Below are 27,564 nucleotides of genomic sequence, written 5' to 3' on the forward strand. Positions count from 1 at the left end.
ATAGCCCGCAGACTTTTTTTGGGCTCTGGGAATCACTAATAAGCCGGAGTTCTTTGAACGCAGATTTCTTGCCGGGACATATGATACAATACAATCGACAAGATAGGCTGGAGCTAGACCGTGTAGTATTTTATACGTAAGTAGTAAAACCTTAAAGTCACATCTTAAGTGCACAGGAAGCCAGTGCAGGTGAGCCAGTATAGGCGTAATAAAATCAAACTTTCTTGTTCTTGTCAAAAGTCTAGCAGCCGCATTTTGTACCAATTGTAATCTTTTAATGCTAGACATAGGGAGACCCGAAAATAATACGTTACAGTAGTCGAGACGAGACGTAACGAACGCATGAATAATGATCTCAGCGTCGCTAGTGGATAAAATAGAACGAATTTTAGCGATATAACGGAGATGAAAGAAGGCCGTTTTAGTAACACTCTTAATGTGTGACTCAAAGGAGAGAGTTGGGTGGAAGATAATACCCAGATTCTTTACTGATTCGCCTTGTGTAATTGTTTGGTTGTCAAATGTTAAGGTGGTATTATTAAATAAATGTCGGTGTTTAGCAGGACCGATAATCAGCATTTCCGTTTTCTTGGCGTTGAGTCGCAAGAAGTTAGCGGACATCCATTGTTTAATTTCATTAAGACACGCCTCCAGCTGACTACAATCCGGCGTGTTGGTCAGCTTTAGGGGCATGTACAGTTGGGTGTCATCAGCATAACAATGAAAGCTAACACCGTATTTGCGTATGATGTCGCCTAGCGGCAGCATGTAAATACTAAAGAGTGCAGGGCCAAGAACCGAACCCTGAGGAACTCCGCACGTTACCTTAACATAGTCCGAGGTCACATTATTATGGGAGACGCACTGCATCCTGTCAGTAAGATAAGAGTTAAACCACGACAAAGCTAAGTCTGACATACCAATACGTGTTTTGATACGCTCTAATAAAATATTATGATCGACGGTATCGAAAGCAGCGCTAAGATCAAGAAGCAGCAACATAGATGACGCATCAGAATCCATCGTTAGCAGTAGATCATTAGTCATTTTTGCGAGGGCTGTCTCCGTAGAGTGATTTGCCCTGAAACCGGATTGAAAAGGTTCACAGAGATTGTTAGACACTAAGTGTTCATTTAGCTGCTGTGCGACAATTTTTTCGAGGATTTTGGAAATAAAGGGAAGGTGGGACACAATATGAGGTTGTACATGGATAAAATAACTATGCATACAATATTTGTAATAAACTATACAGGTATTTTAACTATAAATTAAATAATAGACTCAAAAAAGGTTATGAATAGAACACATTATATTGCAAGTGATAGATTATGAGATTTAAATGAAAAAATAGGCAAAATGCAAGAAATCACACATACACGTGTTTTCACCATTCTTTTAAGAAACAATCCAAATAATAATAAATATTCAAACCAGCAAATATAATACATGCTAATAAAATGTTTAAGTGCACATTCGGGGACATATGTCAACGATTTGGTACCACAGCAATATTTAAAGACGTGTTTTCTCCATTGTAGCTTAAATAGTAGTAACTGTAATGTAACAGAATCCACTTGGTTTGTTTACGACTGGAATTGGTTAAATAACTCAAAAGCAAAGCTAGTCAACTACCTGCACATGTCGGGTTACAATGTTTTTAGTGTGTAAAAACAAAACTGAAACTTTGAAAGAAGGCACTGCATGGGCCACGTGAACATCTAAGCCACTGCAAACATGTACTTAACACAATGTACTATGTGTGGCACAACAAACTGAAAACATGAGCACTTTTGCTGGGATTGACCCTTCAAAATAAAAACAATATTTTTTGTCCAACAAAAACAAGTGTCTCTCCAGCTGCTACATGATACTCTTAGCTATTGAACAGGAAGACTGCACAGTAAGGCACAGATTGCACAATACCACTTGAAAAAAAGACACATTTGTGGCATCCATCAATTCACCAAATAAGTGTGAGCATGGTCTTGTCTTCTGTCATATCATCAGATTCCAAATGAGATAAGGTGGTCGCACACACTTCACTTTCAGCTCAAACCAAATATGTCATAAATAGTGAGGCACAAATTCATAAACAACCTTTAAGATCCGAATAAACACGCACTCATTTAAGACCTAAAATAAAACACTCCAAGCCATAATTTACAAATGAGGGTAAGACATTTTAAATAAAGTAAGTGTTCAGCAGGACTTGGAGTGCACTAAAATCATGTTCAACTGAAAAAATACACAATAAAAACAATCATCTACTTACTGTACAGCGTTTGAACAAATCCCAGGAGCAAAGTAACACAACAGGTAAGAGCCTGTATAAATTTAGCTGTCATTTTAAAATTTCGCTCAACTAAAGTTAGAAAGTAAAACATACTTAACTCATCTGAAGTGCAGGCAAGTTTCTGAAATGAAGATATTTTTGTTTTACAAATCTTACTTACATATACTTAGAAATAGCTGGAAATGTTTTAAATCATATTTTTTTCAGGCCTGAATGGTTAGTTTTGAACATTGGAGGTTATTAATTGTTATGTTCAATCCCGGGCTCAGGATCTTTCTGTGTGAAGTTTGCATGTCCTCCCTGTGACTGCGTGGGTTCCCTCCGGGTACTCCGGCTTCCTCCCACTTCCAAAGACATGCACCTGGGGATAGGTTGATTGGCAACACTAAAAATTGGCCCTAGTGTCTGAATGTAAGTGTGAATGTTGTCTGTCTATCTGTGTTGGCCCTGTGATGAGGTGGCGACTTGTCCAGGGTGTACCCCGCCTTCCGCCCGATTGTAGCTGAGATAGGCTCCAGCGCCCCCCGCGACCCCGAAGGGAATAAGCGGTAGAAAATGGATGGATGGATGTTATATGGCAATGTACCAGTTTGCATAAGTTGTATGTGGTTTCTTTCAAATTCCGAAACAATAAGTATGTCTTTCCTCAGACTTCCACCAGGGGTCACTAAAGTGTAACTTGTAATGTGCATTAAAAATGTGAATTTGTTGTAAATTGACTGAATTTCTTGCTCTGTTCCATAAGACAGACATTAGAAAGCTTGAGTGTTTTTCTGCAAACGTGCAATGTCCTTCCCAAACGTTTAAGGCAATAATGTGTGTGTCTGAACCTTTCTGCTTGGTTTACATAAAAATAAAACTCAAGTTTCAGTGTTCGACACACAAGAAATGATGTCCACCAAATTATCCAATCCAAAAAGGTAACCGTCCTCCCTGTTTCCTTCTTGCCAGGATGTATGGTGATTTAGCTCCTCTCCCTCTGGTAGAGCAGTGGTCTTCCCAAAGTCAATCATCCACACTTTGGCTCTCCCTTTGCTGTCGTGAACGAACAACAAGGAGCTGCCAATAACCTGCACGCAAAATATTACAGATAGTTAGATCGTCAAATGTCCTTCTTTTGTCTGCGGGTCAAAGGTCAGCATCATTTTGGAGAACATTACCTCATGAGTTTTGAAGAACGGTGACATCTCCAGAATGGCCCTGATTTCCTTTAGCCTGGCTATGTAACAATTCTGCACACACACACAAACACACACACACACACACACACACACACACACACACACACACACACGCTTAAACATCTAGTTAACCCAGTTCTGACACTAAGCTGGGTAACATGTGTCAGTCATATTGTTCGCGCACAATGCTTTCAAGTTCTAAGTATGTGTGTTTTCTTGTGTAACGGGCTAGAAAATGTAATTTTTATGTTACTATTATTTGTGTGTGTGTGTTTAGAGGAAGAAGACAACTCCACAAACAAAAGCAAGGCTGCAGTTGCACACGCACTTTGAGGACTAAAGCTTAGTAGGATTGTACTTTTTCTGGACAATTCTAAAGAGAACTTACTAGTATGTCGTTGTTGCCTTTGACAAAGTCACGGAACGCCGCCATCACTTGCTCGCGTGTTTTTGTCCTCTTAAAGTCTCTGTTCACAGTCCCGTCCTCTTTCTGCAGAGCACAGATGGACAACACACCTGCATCACAAGTGCACAACTGACTACATCACGACACGTATCTTGTCAAACTTTACACATACGCATCAGGAAGACAATAGTGTGTTTAAAAGTGCTTTTAGTAAGCCCTACTAGGAACAGTTTGGTGTATGCATGAGTCTGGTATTAAAGCTAAAAAGCTTTGTTTGTGTATGCAAAAAGCACTATATTGTGTGCTTGATCCACTTTTGACATACACACCCAATTGTGCACTTGTCCAATGTAATATGTGTCATATATCACATACAACAACGTAACATTAAGGAGTGGGACAGGAGGACAAAATGCAAGCAACACTAAGGATTGTGACAATATAGCAAGCTATCACGGTATTTAACATTACAATAAGATTATCGACACATCTTGTCGTGTATTGTTTTTGCAACTATAATGTTCTTTTATTGAGAGACGGGATCAAAAGATGCCTTGGCTTACTCAGGTAGTAAAAAGCCCACAGGACTAGAATGTAAAGAAGCTTTTACATTTTCTTTCACACATTATACTGGAGACACATTCTCTTAAAGAGACAGCAACATGCTTTATTATTGCCCAGATCAAATACTGTCATACGCAACATGTACAGTTACGTATTCATGAATATTCAGCCAAAACCATTTTTGCATTGCTGCTGTGTGTAGTCTGGTTAAATTATTGTATGCTGCAAACTATGAAATGTATTATTTGTGTATGGTTTATTTTCACCCCTTTCGCAGCATCGCCACGTGGACACGTTATCGTGAGCCACACCGTGCATCTGGAAAGTATTCACAGCGCTTAATTTTTTCCACATTTTGTTATGTTTCAGCCTTATTTCAAAATGGAATACATTAATTTTTGTCCTCAAAATCCAACACACAACAACCCATAATTACAATGTGAAAACGTTGTTTAGAGATTTAAAAAACTAAGATAAAAAAACTAAGAAATCACATGTACATAAGTATTTACAGCCTTTGCTCTATACCGTATTTCTTCGGACTGTAATGCGCACTTAAAAGCATTTTGTTTTCTCAAAAATTGAGAAAACGAAACCTGTACACTTTGTGTATGAATTATTTCTGGTTGTGCTGACCTCGTAATGATAAGTGTGACCAGTAGATGGCAGTCACACAGCTTGAAGCCTGTTCAATAAATTACTGTAGCAAGCATCCGTAAAATCAAAACTTTGATGTTTCATTGAAAATATAGAACATTACACACAATGCTCAAAAATGCGTATTTTAGGGAAAATAGTTGAAAAAACACATTTTCTGTCTGCCATAACCTTGAGAAGAAGCAATTAAGTGCTTCTTCTCAAAAAAGTAAGGGAGATGACAGATTTTTTTTAGGGACACATATTTATACTAATACATTTCTAATGATGTGCTAACAAGCACACCATTAAAAAAACACCTTTGCATCATAGGGGACTACAATTATGCAAATGGAAAATGAATAGAAAGGGACCTGAGGTGGTGCCATGTAGAACACCTATACTCCAACTCTTTATGTACTTCTGAGGCGAAGAAGAGGATGGACTCTCAAGACGACAAACAATGGCGAACACATAGGGTCATAAGAGGGACGCAAATGGGTTCATTTTAGCAGGGATTACCAGGCGTCTTTTGCAGCACTGGTAGCACACTAGTGGATGAACAGCACAACCAGAATCCCAAAGACTCACGTTTAGTGTTCCGCTGGCTGCCAAGCAACAAGATACTATTTGGAGAGACAACACTTTTTTTTACCCTTCATGGTTCAAGTCTGGGAACAACTCTCAAACACACACACACACACACACACACACACACAAACACACAACTTCTTGGGATAACCCTCAGTGTCATGGCAACAGAGCACCGGGAGGCCATGAATGTCCTTGTATAGTCACGTCTGTGTGTCTATGTGCATGTGTGAGTGTGAAAGTATAGTGTCATGGCCAGATGCTAAAGGCCGACAGAGCTGCCACCGACAGGCCTCAGTCATGACAAAGACAAGCTGACGTACACTTGTTTTTCTGTAGAAAAACAGGAAGTTAGATCATAACCTAAAGGACATCAACGCCCACATGTGCGTACAAACACAATGCTTAAAGGAAGGATACACACATCCTTCTTCTGTGTGTCCTAGCTACCTTGACTCCTTCTATCCTGAAGCCCAGCGTCGCGGTGGAGCTGATGGTCTCCCTCCACTGCATGTATCTGGGCTTGGTGACCACCTTCTGCTCCTTTTCCTCGGACGTCGGCGCCTCAGGGTCCACCTCGATCATCTTCTGGTACATGTCTGGTCTCGGGGTGGGCTTCTTACGGGCCTTGGTCAACTCTTCCTCCAGATACGTCCTAGAGGATGCGGGGGAAAGAGTGTGAACATTTCATCATAGCTTCTTAACCCCATGATGTGAATCACTTTTCAGGAAGTGTTCATTCATGTAATGGAAATTAATTTTCCAAAGATCTAAACTACTTCATGATCAAATGTTATAGGATTTCACAAAAGAACAAAAACATTCAATCTATATTTTATTTATTATGAGCAGTAGCAAGTTAGTTTTTTGTTTTAGTTTAGTTTGAGTTTTTAAGTTAATTTCAAGCTTTATCAAACACTGAAGAAAATAAACTTTCTTGGATGTAAGTTATTTAAATATTGAGATATCACAGCATGGCATGAACGCCCACACAAACAATCAAGAAGGACACTTGCTGTCCTGTCATTTTGACATGCCCTCCTTTAACTAATCAGTGGACTTGTGTGTCTTGCTCTGCCCTTTTAGGTACACCGGCTTGTATTTGTCTCACCTAACTCCCATCTTGCAGTCCATCACGCATGGGTAATCAAACTCAGCTAGCAGGTCCTCCATCTGGTTGTACTTCTGTCCGTCCTTCTCGATGTCTCCATGGTAACCGGGGACATAGGGGCAAAGCACGTCCTTCATCAGCATGGACAGACAGCGCTGCTCGCATTCACAGTGTTTCTACAAAATAAATAATTTGGACTTTACACGACAACAAGACAAAGAGGTGATGGTTTGCTTACTTTTAATATGCGTCCATTTGCTCCAGCCTTGAAGCTCCCTGTGAAGAGACACGCTGCGTTAGCATTGGGGACAGTCCGCTCGGGTCGAGATGATCCAAATAGACGCTTGTGACATGCGGCGCTCGCCTTCTGCTGCTTCCTTTTAGGGCCCTGGCGCGTAGGACCAGTGATGGGGAACCACCGTTAACATGGTCTGCTGTACAAACGCTATATAAGGCCCATTTCCGACCTCTGTTTGACCCCCCGAAACTCAATTAGTGTTGTTGATCACAACACACTTAGTGGTCTTTCCGTCCACTCATGTGTACATAACGAGATACGTTTATTATAACATTATATTATGATATATTATATATTATTAACACAATATTATAACTAGGCGTCATACCTGCATGTCCTGCCAGTTGTATCCAGGGATATTTCTTTTTGAAGGACATAACAAACGGAGACCAGTGAACCATGTTCTTGATCTTTTTCCATGACTTGTGCTGCAAAAAAACACAAAGACACCAACACCATCATTAGTCAGTCAATTTGATTTCAACATCAAGCTAGCAGACAAGAAACAATAAAAAGGACATGGTGATTTTATACTCCATAATATAATTGTTACATACTTGTTTTCACAGTTTGTATTTTTCTCACTTTGTAGGTTTTTATTACTACTTAAAAAAAAAAAATTATATTACAGTAAACCCTTGTTTATCGCTGTTAATTGGTCCAAGGCCTGACTGTGGTAAATGGATTTCTGCAAAGTAGGAATGATTAATCAAAAAGTGAATATTATCATAGCTAGAGCATAAAAAACAGTTTAGGATCTTCTTAATACTTTTTAACATGAAGATAGCCCCCCAGACATGAAAGAACACCCACATAGTCACCTTTACACTCCGTAAATCCAATGTAGTAATGTTGAGTAAGGCTGAGCCATTTAGTAGTCACGATACTGAACAAGGCATTTGGTTTGATCTCATCTGATATTTTATTTTCATTTAGCTATTTCTATGCTTGAAATGCGTCTTTTAAACCAAATAATTAAAGTGTGATGTTGAATGGGATGATTGTGTTTTCCAATTGTCTCTAGAAGTGTTATATTTAGCACTTCATTTAAATGGCATTTTTTTTATTTTATGGATGCAGTTAACCATTTTTGGCAATTGGCATATTTAGCACTTAGCACAGTGGAGCAGTGGTTCACTAAATTGGCCCTAGTGTGTGAATGCTGCACCCTGCCTTCCGCCCGGGTACAACTGGGATATGCTCCTGCACCCCCGCAACCATGAGAGAGACAAGCGGTAGAACATGGATGGGTATTTAGCCCTTAATCAAAAAAAAACTCCTGATGGCAAATTTTTACTATACATTTATGTTTCAGTTATCTTGCTACTATTTTTTTTTAACTATCGCTATTTTAAACATTGATTTTTTCGAATTTGAGAAAAATTGTACTACTATTTTTACATTTGCACACTCACTTTTAAACGGTTAATTTTTAATATACCCTAGGATTGCATAGTATGTATTGTCAGAATAATAATTATACTGTCCAAGCCCAAGACTAATGTTTTACAAGACAGTTAATCCTGATTTTCATGATTTTTGATGTGGTGTGCTTCAGAGATCAAATATTCCAGGAGGGTACTGTACATTATGGGTATCCAAAGAGTGCAAGAGTGGATGTCCAAAGAAACAACGTTTAATCTTACGTTAATGCACGCACATGCACGTCAATTGTACGGAGTATGTGCTTCACTGTGCAACCTACCGTACTAATAATAGTCTCAATCAAACATACACAGGGTGGCCCTAACCACAAGGGAGTTTCTTCCATCTGTCGCCGGCCAGCTTCTCCCACCCTCTGAATTTCCTTTGACTCCAGAACATGTTGACCTGGCTCCAGGGGGTTTTCCTTTGTTGGTGTCCTTTGGCAACCAACAAAAACACTTACTATCCCCAAGGGCTTTCCTCTTGGACACTCGTGAAACACGCTCTCTCAGCATATTGCTTTCCGACCAAATCTTTACACAAGGGGATTTATGTCGCTGCCTCTACATTAGGAAGAGGACGGGGGTAGAGGACACGAGGACCAAAAAAGGAGATGAATGACGTCATCCAACGTGGACCTGATGAAAATATATTGGACGATAACATGACTATCTATGGTTGTGCACTCATATCAGTCTTAATGGCTCTCACTGTGTTAAGCAGCAAGGAGTCACATGAGGGGTTGCTCTCTGCACAACTAAAAGACAGAGAAGACCCCCTGTGATACAGAATAGCATGGTTTATCAGCATGAGTCTTGTCTAAGACAGAAACATTACTGTAGAGGCTTTACCGGTATATTAAAATAATGGTGTTCCAACACTAAGACAGTGGCACTTCAACTAAATAGTACCCCAACTCTCGGCTAATTGCTATGCCTTAAGTTATAAGCAAACATTCGAGTTACAAGCATCCATTAGTTGGCATAGAGTAGACTTGGGCAAAATACGGCCACATACAACCCATTAAGGTTTTCAATCCTGCCCGCCGGATGTTTCCAAATAATGTTTTTAGACCTTTTACAAAGAAAATGTAGCCGCCATTATCATGTGCAGTGCGTTTTTCAAATTAACAAAAGTCTTGAAAAATAGAAAGTATTTCAATGGTTGGAATCTGTGCTTTTGAATGATAAACGGATTATTACAGTAATCTACATCACAGCAGCTCCAGGCAGATGAGGCACCAAGCAGTGTGGGCGGGGTTTAATTACAAAGTAGCCAGCCTGAAACTCGGGTGTTGGGGACAGACGCAGAAGCAGATATTCAAAACAAAGTTCTGTAGAAAAGTGAGCTTTTATCAGATTGCATGTGTTTTTCACCCTTTTGTGTTCATATTTCACTGTGTTTGTTGCATTTTGCTTTATTGTAAAATATGTTGATCGAGGAGGTGGTCTGAGAAGTAAAAGAGGAGCGACAATTATATGTTGTTATTACTAAGTGTTTTATCGTTCATAGTTAATATTGTAAATCCCACATTTTTCCATCATGGACATTCTGGGTGTGTTATTTAGCAAAAAAATTTAATTATATTCCATTTTTTGAGGTGGTCTGTCAGCTAGCATTCTATCAGACATTATTGTGAGTTTTTGTATTATAAATAATTGTTTAGGTCTGGTATATATGGTAGTTAATGAAAATATATAATATAATATCCTTAAGTTGAATAAGCTCTTTATTTGGAGCAACTGCATATCAACAACTAGCGCGACACAAAAGATACATAAATAAATATGATCAGGTTCTCCTCTCAATGGTATCCAAATCATTGTCCACTTGGGGCGGCAGCTGACAAAACATAATTGAGAACCACTGCGTTGTATTTGATATATAACGTCTATTACGTTAGACAAGTGCAGAGTTAGAGTATAAGTAGGTCAAGTACACAGGAGACAACAAATAGTGTGTCTTGGACACACACTCAGTCGGAGACAAACACAGCTCATTAGCATTTAAGCTACAGACACACACAAACTTGGGCTTACAAAAACTTAAAACTGTCTAAGTTCCATCATTAAGGCTAACATATTTCTAATACACCATTGTGGGACATTGTTGTATCTTTCCAGAGATGGCGGCAGTACCTGAAGGTGGACCACCGTAATAAGGAGGACGGTACCAAGTGACGCGATGAGGCTCCATACAGAGTACGACCACATCATCGTGTGAGCCATGATCTTTAAGCTCAGGAACAGCCGTGATCATACGAGCTCCTCTTGCCTCTCTTGTGAAAAAAAATCATCACTCAGAAGGCACAGACAAACAGGTGCGCGCCCTGAGTTTAAGTGAAGGATGGAGGTCAACAATTGTTTATGATTTGATTGGCAAAACAGCCAACCAGAAATCTGGAAATGCAAATATATTAACTCAGGTCTGCCAACATTGTGGAAAACATTGAGGTATGGAGCAGGATACATTTGGGAAGGCACTTCTCTTCAACAAATTTGGGGATCATGTATTATATTTGATCAATTATTTGTCATGTTCAAAATATTTCAATGAATGAATGTTCTCATCTCCTATTTCCATGCAGGTGTGGATGGATGGATGGGCCTGACTTGACATCATGTTGTTCTTTTTCAGACCAAAAACTAGTTGGCATTGAATCAACAGTGCCTCTGCTGTTTGAAGCTAAGCACTCAAATTGTCCCCATTGTTTCAAGACACTATTATTCAAGTCCAGACGATCAATTAATTGATCATCATGCACCGCCTGAAGACACACAATTAATATTAGGAAAATAAATTGTGGCAAGATGGATAATTTTACATTAACATTTAAAAACTTACAATATAAAGATTGATTTTTTATATATTTGTATTGCATTGGCTTTACAGATTGTAATGCAGTGAGTGCATGATATCAGACTGTAAATAACATGTTAATCACTGCCATAATAATTCAATAATAATGACAATTTCCAACCATCTGTCAAAAAGTATTGGGACACATGACCATCACATTTACAAAAAGTGTAAGCAGGAACAAACTATGGCGTTTCTTTGCAACTATAACGGGTTTTACTTCTCTGGGAAGACTTACAAGAAGTTCAATGTGTTTAATGGGCTTCCTCCACATCAACATCTCCCAAGCATGCTTTGAACAGACCTTGCACAGGGAGCAGAAAGAGGATTTCTTAAAGTGTTTTCACACAGGTCCACAATATTTAGGGTTTGGGGAGGTAAGGAGGCCAAGTACTAATAGTACTATTCTATCTGCATGGCCAGACGAAGATGACAAGCAGAGGGCAGGAAAACCAGCAAAGCCACCAAAGTTTCCATTGAGAAATAGAGAGACACAGAGAGAGAAAGAGAGAGAGAGGAAATGGTAAGCAAAGAAACTTCTTACAGACAGGAAGCGGAGGGAGGAGGGGGAGAAGGGAGGGGGGGATGCCACTTTCCTTAGCTACAGCATTTTCCACATCCACTGCTGACCACAAACAAACAACAACAAAAAAGACAGGTCCTCTGTAAACAACACGAGGACATACAAGGATCACTGTTAAGTGTCAAAAGCTAATATTGAACTGAAAATCTACATTGAAATCAGCTTCATTCATTGCTTAATGGCGATTTCAGCATGTAACAGAAAAAGATGGTATGCATTTGGGATGCTCAGAAAAAGAGGTTACACTCAGTGTGTTGTGAAACATAAGTGTGCGAAGACGTGGGGGAGACACCGATGCACTCATTTATGAAGGCGGAAACAACAACTACAGTATCGCTCACCATGAGGTCCTCTTACGAGACACAAACTGTCTGCAAAGTTTACACTGTGGAGGAACACACACTATTGCACTTAGGTTTAAAATTAGAATGCTGCCTTGTGTGTGTGTGTGTGTGTGTGCGTGTGTGTGTGTGTGTGTGTGTGTGTGTGTGTGTGTGTGTGTGTGTGTGTGTGTGTGTGTGTGTGTGTGTGTGTGTGTGGTCCACCTTCAAGAACAAAAGGTGTGCCCATTATTTTCTGTCAGTAAGGGTGTTTCATTGCTGTTTTGTGCATAGTCATCATTTGTCAGCTGTCAAGTGCTAATGACGATTAACTGGTGTTTCCCCCCTCTTTTCTGCACAGGCAGTTAAGAGTTAGACACACACAATTGCGCGCACACACACAGGCGCATTTACAGCTGTGCGAGAGGGAAACTCGGTTTGACGTCACAGGGTTGCCAAGCAACAGTCCGCTGTGGTAGAGAAGATTTTCCACTGCAGTGCACAGTACAGTTTGTTTTGTTTCTTTTGTGTGTGTGTGCGTGCGTGTGTGTGTCCCCCACTTTGTGACAGTTGTAGTGTCTGCAAGAGGGTGTGCCAGAGTGTGTGTGTTTCCCAGGGCAAACTAAGAGTGTAGTACTCATCATTCCGAACAACATACATTAAAAAATGCATCTTCACAAACAAGCTGGGTGTCAATGAGAAAGTGAGCAATAGCCAATTTATGACAAATTAGTAGTGACAGAAATAAAGTAAGCACATTTTAAGTGGATAATTTCCCAGCAACACCACCATACTTGCGCATGTGCAAACTTCAGCAAAATGGTGCAAATGGTGTATGCTACTCTGAAAAGGCAATATTTTGCCATAAGAATGCAATACATCATCACAACACATTTAGAGCAGTGGCCACCAACATTTTCGAGGACTTACTAACTATCAGCGCAATCCTACAATTGTATAAACATTGTTAATGCCTCTGGAAATCAAATTCAATGCTTTTAGGACCATTTAAGGCCTTACATTTCGCAAAAAATATTTAATACTTTTAATGCCCTGCAGAAACTCTGTATGAGCTTTGCTTTAAAATGCTATTTTAAACATGTGCGCCAATGATAAGTTTGTCGCTGCAATGCCAACGAATTATCTCAGTTTTATAGAGTGTTTTGAAGTGAAAGTGGCCGCCTCTCCTCACTCATCTTTGCACCGTGTAACAATAGGCATCGACTTCCAGGTTTACGTGCAGTCATTACAAATGGTGTGATTAATTTTGATTGATATAAGATAACGCAATAATTTTTTTATTAATCACATGTGATAACGCCTTAACATTAACAGCCATACTATATGTATATATATATATATATATATATATATATATATATATATATATATATATATATATATATATATATATATATATATATATATATATATATATGTGTGTGTGTATACATATATGTATACATATATACGTATGCACACACATATATATAGGTATACATATACACTATATATACACACATATATAAGTATACGCATATATATATATATATATATATATATATATATATATATATATATATATATATATATATATATAGTATTTTTCGGACTATAAGTCACAGTTTTTTTCATAGTTTGGTGCGACTTATACTGAGGAGTGACTTATGTGTGAAATTATTAACACATTACCGTAAAATATCAAATAATATTATTTAGCTCATTCACGTAAGAGACTAGACGTATAAGATTTCATCTGATTTAGCGATTAGGAGTGACAGATTGCTTGGTAAACGTATAGCATGTTCTATATGTCATAGTTATTTGAATGTCTCTTACCATAATATGTTACGTTAACATACCAAGCACGTTCTCAGTTGGTTATTTATGCGTCATATAACGTACACTTATTCAGCCTGTTGTTCACTATTCTTTATTTATTTTAAATTGCCTTTCAAATGTCTATTCTTGGTGTTGGGTTTTATCAAATAAATTTCCCCCAAAAATGCGACTTATACTCCAGTGTGACTTATATATGTTTTTTTCCTTCTTTATTATGCATTTTCGGCTGATACGACTTATACTCCGGAGCGACTTATACTCCGAAAAATACGGTATATAGATAGATAGATAGATAGTACTTTATTGACTCCTTCAGGAGAGTTCCCTCAGGAAAATTAAAACTATTAAAATATATATATATACGTATATATATATATATATATGCATATATATACATATATATTTACATATAAGCATATACACTCACACACACTATATATACATACAAAATGTATAAATGTTTAAAGAAATGATATTGGCTGACTGACTGCAAATATAATTTGTGTAGGACATTGTGTGCGATGTAGATTGCAATACTGTAGATCATCCTCTCTCAGTAGGGCTGGGCGATATATCGATATACGTGATATATCGCGGGTTTGTCTCTGTGCGATATAGAAAATGACTATATCAAGATATCGAGTATACGTTCTCACGCAGTTGCTTTTAGCTGCGGGCATTACACTACAGGCTCTCCTCCTCTTTCCAGGCTCTCCTTCTCACAGACAGACAAGCGCACCTTCTTACATAAGTCACATACTGTCACGTCATACGTCACATACGTATACGGCCTCCCCGTGCAGAGAGGTAGCAGCCTGGCTAACGTTAGCTGTGATGCTAGCAGAGTGGTGCGAGCGCGAATACAAGAGAAAGAAGGTGCAAATCTGGTAACAAATGGAGGAATAATTAATTCCCCCAAAAAACAGCAGGGGGTCCATCGTCTGGCGGTGGTTTGGCTTCAAGTGGGAAGATGTCGAACAGACAACCGTAATTTGTCAAGTGTGGGGCAAAAACGTTGCTATAAAAAGTAGAATTACTGCTGTAACAAACAGTTCAGGGTGTCCCAAGTTACCGGAGTGTGTTAGGTAAGGAGGAGGAGTTTTGTCCCTCCAGAGTTGTTGCCGTAGGGCTGTGACGTAGGGTGTGTGTGGTTGTGGAAGGAGGTGTGTGATAATGACGTTAAAGAAGCGGTGGCTACCGAACCTGCTCTAATGTCTCCCGTTTATTATTTTATTAGATAAGTACGCTGTATAGGCGAACCCAGGACACTCAGCTACACTGCTAATATGTAGCATCATTTGGAAAGTCACCCGCTAGAACTCAAATACAGAGTGGGCCAACATTTTAAACTGAACAAAGCCGCGGGCCAAGGTTGAACAAATTAACCTTTTAATAGGGAACCAAACAAGTTTTGCATTACATATTGAACAAGCGAGGCTTATATAACCTTATAGTGACATGAAAAATCGAGTTTCAAATAATAATAATAATAATTCAAAATTATCAATGGCATATCAAATAAAATTTTAATAAAAATTGAATGTCTCTTTTCTATTTGCAGCCTTCTGAGGTAAATATCAAAATAAACTTTTTCCACAGGCTAACAATAAATTTGAAAATAATTAATAATAATGAATGAATCAAACATTCAAGCCTTGAAGTAGCAAGAGAAAGGGGGGGCAGGGTTTGGTGGTAGCGGGGTGTTGTATATTGTAGCGTCCCGTAAGAGTTAGTGCTGCAAGTGGTTCTGGGTATTTGTTCTGTTGTGTTACGGTGCGGATGTTCTCCCGAAATGTGTTTGTCATTCTTGTTTGGTGTGGTTTCACAGTGTGGCGCATATTTGTAACAGTGTTAAAGTTGTTTATGCGGCCACCCTCAGTGTGACCTGTATGGCTGTTGATCAAGTATACTTTGCATTCCCTTATGTGTGTGTAGAAGCCGCATATATCATGTGATAGGGGCCGGCACGCTGTTTGTATGGAGGAAAAGCAGACGTGACAAAAGGTGTAGAGGACGCTAAAGGCTGTGCCTTTAAGGCACGCCCCCAATATTGTTGTCCTGGTGGAAATCGGGAGAAATTCGGGAGAATGGTTGCCCCGGGAGACTTTCGAGAGGGGCACTGAAAATAATACCGGCGGAACGGCTCTAATGTTAATTTGATATTGCCTCAAGGACCAAATGAAATTACACCAGAGGGCCAGAGTTTGACACCTATGCGCTAGACAATGAAGAGTGCTTCCTCCGCACGTCAATATCTCCGTTCGGTGCCACACGTCCACACCATCAAAATGCCGAGACAAACATTTCCAGATCAACACCGTATGAAAAAAATAGTGATTTTTTTAGTTGTGATTTCCTTCTCTGCATGAAAGTTTAAAAGTAGCATATATTAATGCAGTATGAAGAAGAATGTTTTAATGTAGACACATAGAATCATCATACTGCTGTGATTATATGCATCAAGTGTTCATTCAAGGCTAAGGCAAAATATCGAGATATATATCGTGTATCGCGATATGGCCTTAAAATATCACGATATTAAAAAAAGGCAATATCGCCCAGCCCTATCTCTCAGTATACGATCTTTGGTCGTGCCCAGCCAGTTACAACTCCAAACAACGTAACGCAATAAAGTCCAGTTTTACTTTAAACATAATCTGATCCAAAATGTGCTGTCAACATAATGTTAACATATTATACAGATGTCACTAATATTGGTTTCACCAAAATGAAATTGATGTCAAACGCTGTCGGTAATAACGTTGTCATGTCAGTCAGGTGCCGCTCCGTGGGGGTAAGAAGCGCATGTCAAATGTAAATTATTGAATGACAAGGCTCTTCATACAAAATTTTACCCCAAACGTATTCCTGGACACGTCAACCTCTGTCACTGATAAGAATATGAGGACAGAGTTCTCCCTAAGACTTCTGATGGCTCTCGTGGTGTGCGCGACTCGGACTTGAAATTCAAAGCAGAAAGTCTTGGGTTCAAATCCATGTCTGAGATAAAATGATATCAAGTTTTAAACCTAGGTTTTAATGATGCTAAAATTGTTTAACAGGCTAAACGTTACCATTGTAACTAAAAAAGTGGATTTTTCATTGTGTTGCTCAAGGTGATATGATTTATATGGTGTCGGGATACCCATGATTTCAGCCTTTAAAGCTCCTCCTGGACCACCAATTCTTAAACTCTGTATTTGTTAAATCTTGGTTACGGCCCTAGCTGGAGCAGATAATTGTTTTGGCTGTGCAGGTCATGCGACTCGCGTTTGCTTGTGCAGCCGTGCTTTGGGTGGGCCTGAAGAGAAATGAGGTGTGCAGGTGTGTTCAGGGGTTAAAATGTGTACCTGTTGGTGGGTCTGTTGGTCACTCTCCGGGTGGGTGTGGCACCGATGTCATATTAATACATAAATTTGTTTCTAATATTTTTGGGATTGACCAATAGAGTTCCAAAGATTGACGGGTTGGTGACCCCTGACTTAGAGGATCAAATCACACATCAAGTAACTCACAAAATGTAAATGTTTGTAATACTAACAGCATCAAATTACAATTACAATATTTGTTACCTGAGCTGAACTTTCTCTTGACTATTACCTTCAATTGCAATCACTGTTCAGCATCATTGACATTAATTGAAATCAATTCAACCAGTGCTTGACTCCTATAACAATCACTATTTTAACATGTAACATGCCTTTTAAAAAGAAAAACTTACTCCTAAATGAGAAATATTGTATGAAAAACAATACAATAGAATGAACTCTAAACAACTACAGTAGTTTAATGAAGTACAATCGTATCTCAACTTATGAGTTCCCCAACTTTCGAGTACTTTGAGATATAAAACAGTCTCTCTGCTTTTTGTTTTGCTCTAGGGCTCTGTTTACACTGGACACCAAATCCGATGTTTTTGTTTTCTCGTGTAGTAGCGACTTCCTTGTTCAATTAGGGAATCCGGTCAACTTCCTTTGTTTTCACTTTATCAAACTGGGTGTGCAAGTGACATCGAGGCCACATTTGGGCCTGTGGTCGTTTATACTGGAGTCTGATAAAGATCACATTTCACTTGTGAACTAAACAGTCATCTGAAAAAATCTGATTTCGTAAAAACTAGATTTGGTCCATTTTGACCCGCAGTGTAAATAAACGTAGTCTAAGTTGTGAGCGTAAATTGAGTTGCGGGCCTTCACGCGGCCGGTGGAATAGTGACTATCCATAGATCAACACAATCTTGAACTGAAAAAGTTAGTACGAAGGAGAAGACACGTATGACACCTAGCGAATCAGAGAAACAAACCATTAAAAACATGTCCTACCGGTTGGCCAATGCGGCGAGACAGCGCAACCGCAGTACTATTTAATCCACATCACACCAGCCGGTGCCAGCCTCCGTGGCAAGCAGCCACAAAACGTCCAAAAAGATGGAGAAACTGCCAATGTTGTTTTTGATGTGTGACGTCCTCTGACTTTACAAATTGGACGATTTAGCATTACCTTTGGTACATAGACACAACTTGTCAACTCTGACCTCCGTGTGCAACATACAGTAACCAACAAGAGTCATACTTATTGTTACACGGCAGAGAAGCAGCCCATAGAAGACATCAACAGTCTGCTACCCAAGACAAATGTATTATTATTACATTATTTCATAAAACTAATTTGAGTTGTTTGTACTACATTATACTCTAGTGTTTTTTATAGAATATTTATTATGTAAAAATGTGTTTTTCTTTTTAAAAACATTATAAATTTGTGATTTTTGGGAGGTTCGAGCACTGATTAAATTGCTTTGAGATACAAGTTTTGAGTTAGGAGTTCTGTTGTGGAACCAATTAAACTAGTAAGTTTAGCTACTACTGTAGCGTAATAATAATGCACAGCATTGATCTTGGAGGTTGGACTTCCACGGTATCTTATTCCAACTGCTTCTCCGTCAAACACACCATCAGTAGCTTCTCAATATTTTCATGGATAAATGCCCTCAGTTTAGATATTATTTTAAAGTTATCGACTCATTCTGCTTGAATATGGTGCAGACAAGCGGTGCTAGGCTCCAATTGTGTCACTAAATTAGCTAGCTACATGCTCTATCATGCTTTTTATTTTATTTTTTTTATTCAATGAATAGCATCAACTTCTTCTTCTTAGCACTGTCCTCCACAGTAATTTTCTTCCTTCCCATGCTTGGAAAAACAAAGTTATGGCCATCTCTAGCTATAAGGTAATGCTAGCGAGTAAGACCAGATGTTTTGGTCTACGGGGTTCACTGTGACATTCACAACGCCAACTATAACAATAAAACAATAACAATAACTTGAAAGATAACAATTTGCAGAGCGTCAGCTATTATCCCGATAAGCTGAGGCACTCGTATCCCGAGGCACTACTGTACTACTAAAGAAAGACAGCTCTGATGATGATTAAGATGAACGAGTCGAGCGTGTCTTCCTCCAAAACAAGAAAACACTGGTAGCACACATGTGCCTTCCCATCTTGGAGCGATGCCCAGGAGTCAAAAGATCAGCCAGACTGTGTCTAAATAAGGCTCTTTGTGCAGGATTCCAGCCTGGACTAGTCCAGCCTGAATGTTGATGGAATACACGTTGACGTAAAGCGTACAGGAAGCAAAATGACCGTTGCAAAGTGAGCTAAACGGCTTTGATGTGAGCGTGTCATGAAAGTAGAAAGAGTGGAATGGACATTCTCCCTGCAAGTCTGTGGTGACAGCTTCCACAAGTATTTAATGTAACTGTGTTTATTGTCCACTACTTCCCTACAAATAAACAGAAATACCTCATAGCTTGCTTTGTGTCGCTGTTGTTGACTTCATCGCCATTCTCGCTTCTCAGCCACATACCACCTGCACGACCAAGCATGCTTAATATGTTGCTGCATGTCCACGCAGCAAAGCCAGCTTTCATCACACAAAAGGTGATGAGCAAACAGGCAAGCACGCGCAATGACTGGAATCTTGGTGCTGACACGAGACAACAGTTGTGGGGGTGATGGTAGTGGTATGGGGAATCCAGATTTGAATAAGAAAAGCATGTATAAACTTTTATTCGTGTGAAAACAGCGTACACGACACTACTTCTTAGGGGGAGAACAACATGAGTGGAAATATGCAAAGAGCTGCACTAACCCTCCATTCAAATCCATCAGCCAAATTAAACAAATTGCAATCCAAGACACCTGGGAGAGTCGGGACATGGCTTTAGGTACACGTTAATTGAACGCCTGCTGTCACGCTATGGTGCTGCTGTTCATTTCAGACATTTTCACCCGCTTATGTATTTATTTTTCTTATCCATGTCTGGACACGTATTTAACAAGTCTGTTTTCTGGAAGCATTAGTGACCTTTGACTAGCCTCTTTGCAGTAGATTCCTAGAAACACCAAAGAACTCCTGTTATGCTGATAATCTCATACTTGTGTTTTTGCATTAGATTTCCAAAAACAGCACAATGCTTCTGACACAGAGGATCTTTGACTTGTGTTTTAGAGTGCATTCCTAAAAACAGCAAAATACTCCTGTTATGTAGAACTCTACCTCGCATTTTTAGCATTAGATTCTTAAACACAGCAAAAAAGCTCCTGTCACATAGAGGATCTTTGACTGGCATTTTTGTAGTAGATTCCTATAAACAGCAAAGAACTACTAGCAAAAATGTTCATCAAAAATAGCATAGCAACTGCAACAGCGGATCTTTGATGAACATTTTTGCATTAGATTCATAGAAACATCAAAATATATCTTTGACTATCATTTTTGCAATAGATTCTTAAAAACAAACGCGCTACTGTCATGTAGATCTCTGACTAGTAGTCTGACTAGCGTTTTTGCATTAGTCTTAAAAACAGCAGACAACTCCTGTTATATATGGAAGATTTTACGAGCATTTTTGCATCAGATTATTTATAACGGCAAAGCATTTATAATATATATTATAATATAATTTATAATAATGCTAGTCAAAGATCATCGTATAGATGATCTTTGACTAGCATTTTTGCAGTAGATTACTAACAAGAGCAAATTCATTATTTTAATGTCAGATAATATTTTTGTGGTCCTGGGGCTAGCTAGTTCCTCATGTCTAATAGATATCTTGAGCTACAAAATGTATTTGAAACCATGTAAAGCACAAGTCAACACATTTAAAATTGATGAATTAGTAGAAAAGCAAGCAGGGAACCTTCCACCCAACAAGTACTTACTGCTTTCTGTTGACAGCTGAGTTGCGCAGGGTTGAGAAGTTGTTCCCCTTTCTCCGTATCACTGGAAATATCCTCCTCTGACTCTTCCCAAGACGAGGAGAACCCGGCGGAGGAGGCTGATGAGGAAGACAGCTTCCTGAGGGAGCGTGCTGAGGTGTTCGATATGGACGCGGGGCCAGGATTAGGGGTCGGGGTGCCTCCATGATCCGCTGTTTGAAGAAGGCCTTCTAGACCGTGGTCTGTGACAATGACGGCGGGTATTGAGGGAGAGGGATGATGCAGCAGAAGAGGGGGACTCTTGCTTCTTTGAGGGCCAGATGAAGCAGAGGTTTCGTGGTTAGCTTCCAGCATGTCGGCCTCTATCTGGAGCAACACCTTAGGATCCGAGTGGTGTCTTGCTCTCATTTCTCTCTTCCTTGTATCTCCGTCATCTCCTGCTGTTTGTTTATTTTCCTTTTCCCCACTGTCCTCTTCTATCTCTCCATCTTTAGCTTCCGGCTGCTCCGAAGTCTCCGGGGGACTGTGCACAAGAAGTGGTCCATCTAAAGTTTGTATTGTTTCTGAAAGGCCACCATTCCGACCACACAATGTATTTGCCTCGCAGTAGTTTATTTTAAGGACACTACTTTCTTCTCTTCTTCTCTCTCCTTCTTCATCCTCCCCTTCTCTCCCGTTTTGTAAAACAGGAGGAACTTGACTGTGGTGGGCGCGGGTCATTGAGCATTGGTGGTCTGCGTTACAATGGCTGGGGTGGGGTGGGATTTGGCCCGTCATCCCTCGTCTCGCAGAGCGAGGGCTGCGTTGGAGCTCGCTGTTAAGCACGTGGGCACGCATCCCAGAAATGTGGGCTTCGAAAATGCCCACTTTTCCTTTGACCTGCAACACAGAAGGACAGGAGAAGAATTGGAATAAAGCTCTGTTGTAGAAATAACAACAAAGTTTGAGCAAGTAAAGCATCAAATAGTAAAGTTCGTTATGTGAGGCAGTTTAATGCATTTATTGTCAAACTGGTGATGACCAAATACAGTACATGTAACTATTACTTATTGCCACATAAGAAATGGCTGATTACATTACAAACAGAATTGTAGTGTTTGTGTAAAAAGACATTTGATGAAAAATGTGGAAACGTGTGCCCCACCTCCACGTTCTGCAGCTCTCTGTGAATCTGCAACAGTTGATCTTGGCGTCTCTTCTCCTCTTGCTTTACTCCACATCCTCCCAATGCTCCCAACTCTTCCTGCTCAGCTCTCTCCTCGCAGCCGGGCGAGCTCAGCCGACGGACGCGCTGGCCCACATTGACCCCGAGGAGGCTCGGGCACGGCGGCGAAGGGGAGCGAGTACGAGGGGCAGTGGTGAGAGTGTCACTCATATGTACTTTAGGGCTGGTTGAGCTGTAGTGACCTCCACCCAAAAGCTGACAGTAGGTCCCCCGATCAGGAACCTGCAGCACCGGCCTGCCAGCCGGGAGCTTGGAGCTATCTCGGGAGCTGGGTCCAATGGAACCTTGCTGGTTGTGAAACTGATTACCGCTGTCATTGGGAAGGAGAGGAGGCTATTGAACTCTAAAATGAAGCAAATGAGCTATTTTTAGATCAAGATCCACTTACCTTTTAATCATTTCAAAACTGTTCAGGTTTAAAGCAGACGCTGCCATCCCCCCAGCCAAAACAGGGGACCTGAAGGCTCGGTACACATCTGACTGGCTACCCTTTAAATGTAAGTAGTTCCAAAGAATACCTTGTAGAGTCACACAGGCCAGTTTTTAAAATCGCTGCTGGACACAAAAAGACAGACAAATCACATCAAATTAACTGAAACAAAGAGTCAAAAAAATGAATAACATTTCAAACACTGACACTTTCCATACTCGGACATCCCTCCGCCGCTAAGCGCGTCAAGAGAGGAGATGATTATTCACAATGTCCTGAGAGTTAGCCTCAAAAAGAAAAGATAAGCAGCATTGTTCTGACTGAGAAGGGAAAATAACAAGAGAGACAAGGATGAGGGATGACCTCGAGAGGGCTTGCGAGGAAATAGGTTTCCCAATGTTTTGGAGAAGATGAGATTTGTAGTAAGCTGGTGTGGAACAAAAGCTGCCTTCCAAACATTCGTATAAATAGATAGCAATAATGTTCCACCCGTAAAAGCCTCTGGGCCATAATTGGACTGATGGAACAAGCTTTTACTCATAAACTCACAGCAAATCAGTAGCCGTAAAACTATTTAATACCATGCTTCAGTTTAAGAAGAGCTGTGAAAGGCTAGTAAAGGTAGCATTGTGCGTCTGTGTTATGATATTATAACGTAAATAATAATTATTCAACCTATACATTTTGGGACAAAGCTCATTTTCGTTTCATTGTACTTCTTAACCCTTTAGTGCATAGCTTTTTCATTTGTTAGTGTTATGTTTTTCTCAGTATTTTTTTAGGGGTCGCATGATAAATATCCAGCGGATTATTATTGTGCCGATAAAGAATTTAATTTAACTAAAAAATTAGATAACATAAAAAATAGCTCTGATAATCATAAAAAAAGACGAAAAGCTTACCGGGTACCTGTACTGTGCTGTATGTGGGTTAGGGTGAGCAAATCAAGCACTCCTCTTCTGCTGATTGCCCGTCATAAACTTCCCTCGATTGTATTACCCTCATTGTAAACAAACATGGCGTCGACCACGTGGCACTTCTTTACTGTCTCAGAGGAAGACATTTTATGTTCTATTTGCACCCAATTGTTCTGCAAACATTCCATGAGGAGGGAAAAACATCCTGCTTCAACACATTAAATCTTATTAACCACCTGAATGACCAGCATCACTACGATGTAGTTATAGTAGCTGCCACAGTGCCAGCCCAGCCACAAATAAAGGTGTGCACAAACTACTTAATCTACATTTAAGTAAAAAAAAATATTGTGCATTCTTAGTATTTTATATATTTGTATTTTATTGCGTACTAAACTGAATGACTGACATATTTTAAAACCAAACTATTGTTAGAAAAATACTTATAAAAGAAAAAATATATATATAGCTTAAATGTAATATTTATTTGGAGTTAAATGAGAATACAGCAAGTTATCTGCAGTAGTTATGTCAGTATTTAGGATACATGTGTACAGAGTAATTTAAGGAAAAAATCGCATTTTTAAGGCTTATTAAAATTATATTTGATGCTTCCCACTTCTTAATTGTTGCGGCCCGCCAAGGATACATTTGTACTGCTACAGAGATATGTTTTTTTTTTAGATGTGAAGGTGTTTATTCACCCTCATCCAAAAACACATTGTAATAGGACCATCTGAGTGGCTTATAGTTACAACTTTAGACAGTAGATGGCACTCTTACTCTGCATAGTCTGGGGAACATTACATTTTATTTTCCACAGACCGTCGTCGAACAGAATAATAATCTTACCAGCGGTCTAAAAAAGAAACACCACAACACAGTAAGGTAACACACAACAACAATGAACTACCTTTTAATTTCAGTATCAATGACTTATTGCTAACAACAAATTCGTAACTTTAACTGTTATTTACAAAGTGCCCACATGGCGTGCTGTGTACTCCAGCGGCAACACTCCTGTATGCTGCCATATGGAAATTTATTAGACGTACAATGACATGTACATTATCGACATTACATGGAGCCCAGGACACAGTATGATTTTTTTTTAACTGCAATTAATGAAACCAAGACCTGTAAATCAATAACTTTGTGTTCTGTTGTTAAATAATGTTTGAAAACAGGAAAAATGTCGTACATTTCTAACTACACAAACCAAAAAGCGGAGTTTAATGCAAAGTTAGACGATGACGTCATCTAGTGCAAGCGTTGCTTAACTTAGCAACAGCGCCTCTGCTGGTTGCGGCAAAGTACTGCACTCCACGTGGCTTGGAGATGTAATAAATCGCCAGTCATTTCTAAACAATTCTTTATTTTATAATCCTACTAACTACTAAAGTAATGTAGTTAAATGTGTCGGGGATATTTTGTTTAACATTTAAACTGGAATATATCCGTCTACGCTGGTCCAAGGGGAATGTGTGTGTCTTTGCGGGGCAGCTCATCCAAACAGAGTAAGAAACACAATTTTTCCACATTAACTAATGACTCGGGGAAACACAATTTTTCCACATTAACTAATGACTCGGGGCTATCAGCAGCAAGAATGTGAAGAAGCCTCTCAAAGCCGTCTTGGCTCATTTCAATCCCGCTGGTATTCTCGTCTTGTGTGGCCCTAAACTGCCCGGGGATGTTCTTCCACTCCGAGCAGAGAGGAACAAACACCCGGCTTTCCTGGTTCTTTGGGGGCAGGAAGTGACACAAATGCAAGGAAATAGCTCAGGTTAGTTGTCACAGACAGGATCATCTGAATCATGGAGTTATTCATTTGAGATTAAGGAGAAGATGGAATGTGGTGTGTTTATAGGCCATTCTGGCTGCAACCATTTTGGGAATTTACACATTTCTGGTTTGTTTTGGTTATTTGCTTGAGTCTTAAAAAACTACTAAAAAGCACTTACTTTTTTAAATAATCCCAGAATGCCACATTGGGCTAGGATATCAATCAATCAATCAATCAATGTTTATTTATATAGCCCTAAATCACAAGTGTCTCAAAGGGCAGCACAAGCCACAACGACATCCTCGGTACAGAGCCCACATAAGGGCAAGGAAAAACTCACCCCAGTGGGACGTCGATGTGAATGACTATGAGAAACCTTGGAGATAGGCAAACAAAACAATGCAATTTTGGCATTAGGTCGTCTTGTCGGGTGTCTTTTATAAATAGTTAATCGAGGGTCGTGTGTTGCATATCTAAATATTCACTTCCATGTGAACAAAGACAAGCGACAAAGCCAATATTAACTGGTGTCAATATTTGAAGTTTTTTTTTTAATATGGTTAGACAGACAAAAATGTAAGAGGAAGAGTATATAAATGATTGTGTACAAAATTCAAGCAGAATATAGTCAAATTAAGCGTATACATCATACTTATTACTACTTAAGTAGTAGAGTGGAAAGCATTGCGTTATTAAGTTGTATTACTGTTATTAAAGTGTAGTATCTTACCTTAAAAACTCTGCAAAATGTCTTCTTCTAAACGACTCAAGAATGATTCAAAATAAATGCATTCAAGTTTTTAGGGGCTGCTCACAACTTGGTTCGCCGTCTGAGCTAGCCAAGCAACTCCACATCAGCTGGAAGCGACCGTCTTCCTTAAACGATCCCCCCTGGTTGGTGTAGCTAAACGCCAGCAGAGATGACGGGAGACTGTCCGGGAGGTGCCTGGCGCCATGTGAGCAGCTCCACAACTCCATCAGCGAGTGAGGACTCGGAGGACTTCAGGACGTGCGCGCCGCCGTCGCTCTACTTAGCGAAAGCCGGAAGGGACCGGAGAAGGTGCGCGCGCATTCACAAACAAAAACTCTTATTGCGCATAACTAGCAGGCCTTGGTTAGATACAACGATGACGTCACTAACCCTACAGGACAAACTATTGTTATTCAATTCAACTTTGAAAACTCTTAAGACACAATTGACAGCAAGTTCAGTAGTGGAAAGGATACTGTTAAAATATTGGCCAAAAAATAATGGATTAAATAAGAACCCAGAGTAAAAATTACAGTATAGACTTACAAAAACGACTTTCAAAAACCTACTCATTTGTAGTAAATGTGCTACTTTACACCTCTGCTATACTTAACATTACAATATTGCTCACTTGGGATGCATGGTGGTCAAGCGGTCAGTATTGTTGCCCCACACAGCAAGATGATTCTGAGATTGAGTGTCGTTTTTTCCCCCAAAGAACTCTCTAGTTGAGGCAGATGTTGCTGTCCCTGCAGCCAGACCAAGCTCCCAAAGGCTGGATTATCATCATCATCATCATCATCATCATCATCATCATCAAGCTTTATTTATAGAGCGCTTTTCATACATAAAAGAAATGCAACGCAAAGTGCTTTACAAAGTTTAAAAACAATACCCATATCCCCCATTATCACATAGGTACGCACGGACAAAGATACCAAACACACACACACACACACACACACAACATAAACACATATGCAACTATATGGACCAATGATTGCATGGCTGAGTACAGAAGGGACATGTGAGTAAACACTATCACAGGAGCCATCTGCACCAGGAGGTCATCAGACCATGGATGCTGACACAAAAGCGCCCCCACAAGCACGGTCGATAACC

General features: G+C 39.7%; 1 protein-coding gene across 2 annotated transcripts; it reads right to left on the reverse strand.

Annotated features, from left to right (window-relative positions):
• Positions 1-1,379: 1,379 nt before the first annotated feature.
• Positions 1,380-26,683, reverse strand: itpkb (inositol-trisphosphate 3-kinase B). 2 transcript variants are annotated; one of them, XM_061929378.1, is made up of 11 exons: positions 26,422-26,683; positions 22,947-23,110; positions 22,478-22,868; positions 21,337-22,212; positions 7,409-7,508; positions 7,021-7,058; positions 6,783-6,958; positions 6,122-6,326; positions 3,863-3,964; positions 3,454-3,525; positions 1,380-3,363 (listed from the first exon to the last, which is right to left on the reverse strand). In XM_061929378.1, exons 2-11 carry the CDS (start codon positions 22,991-22,993, stop codon positions 3,154-3,156), a joined length of 2,217 nt encoding a protein of 738 aa, XP_061785362.1. In that variant the 5' UTR covers positions 22,994-23,110; positions 26,422-26,683; the 3' UTR covers positions 1,380-3,153. The 2 variants fall into 2 exon arrangements, with proteins under 2 accessions (XP_061785362.1, XP_061785361.1); XM_061929377.1 differs by having other exon boundaries at positions 22,947-23,113.
• Positions 26,684-27,564: the final 881 nt, after the last annotated feature.

Source organism: Nerophis lumbriciformis, linkage group LG34 (genome assembly GCF_033978685.3).
Source record: "Nerophis lumbriciformis linkage group LG34, RoL_Nlum_v2.1, whole genome shotgun sequence".
NCBI lineage: Eukaryota > Metazoa > Chordata > Actinopteri > Syngnathiformes > Syngnathidae > Nerophis > Nerophis lumbriciformis.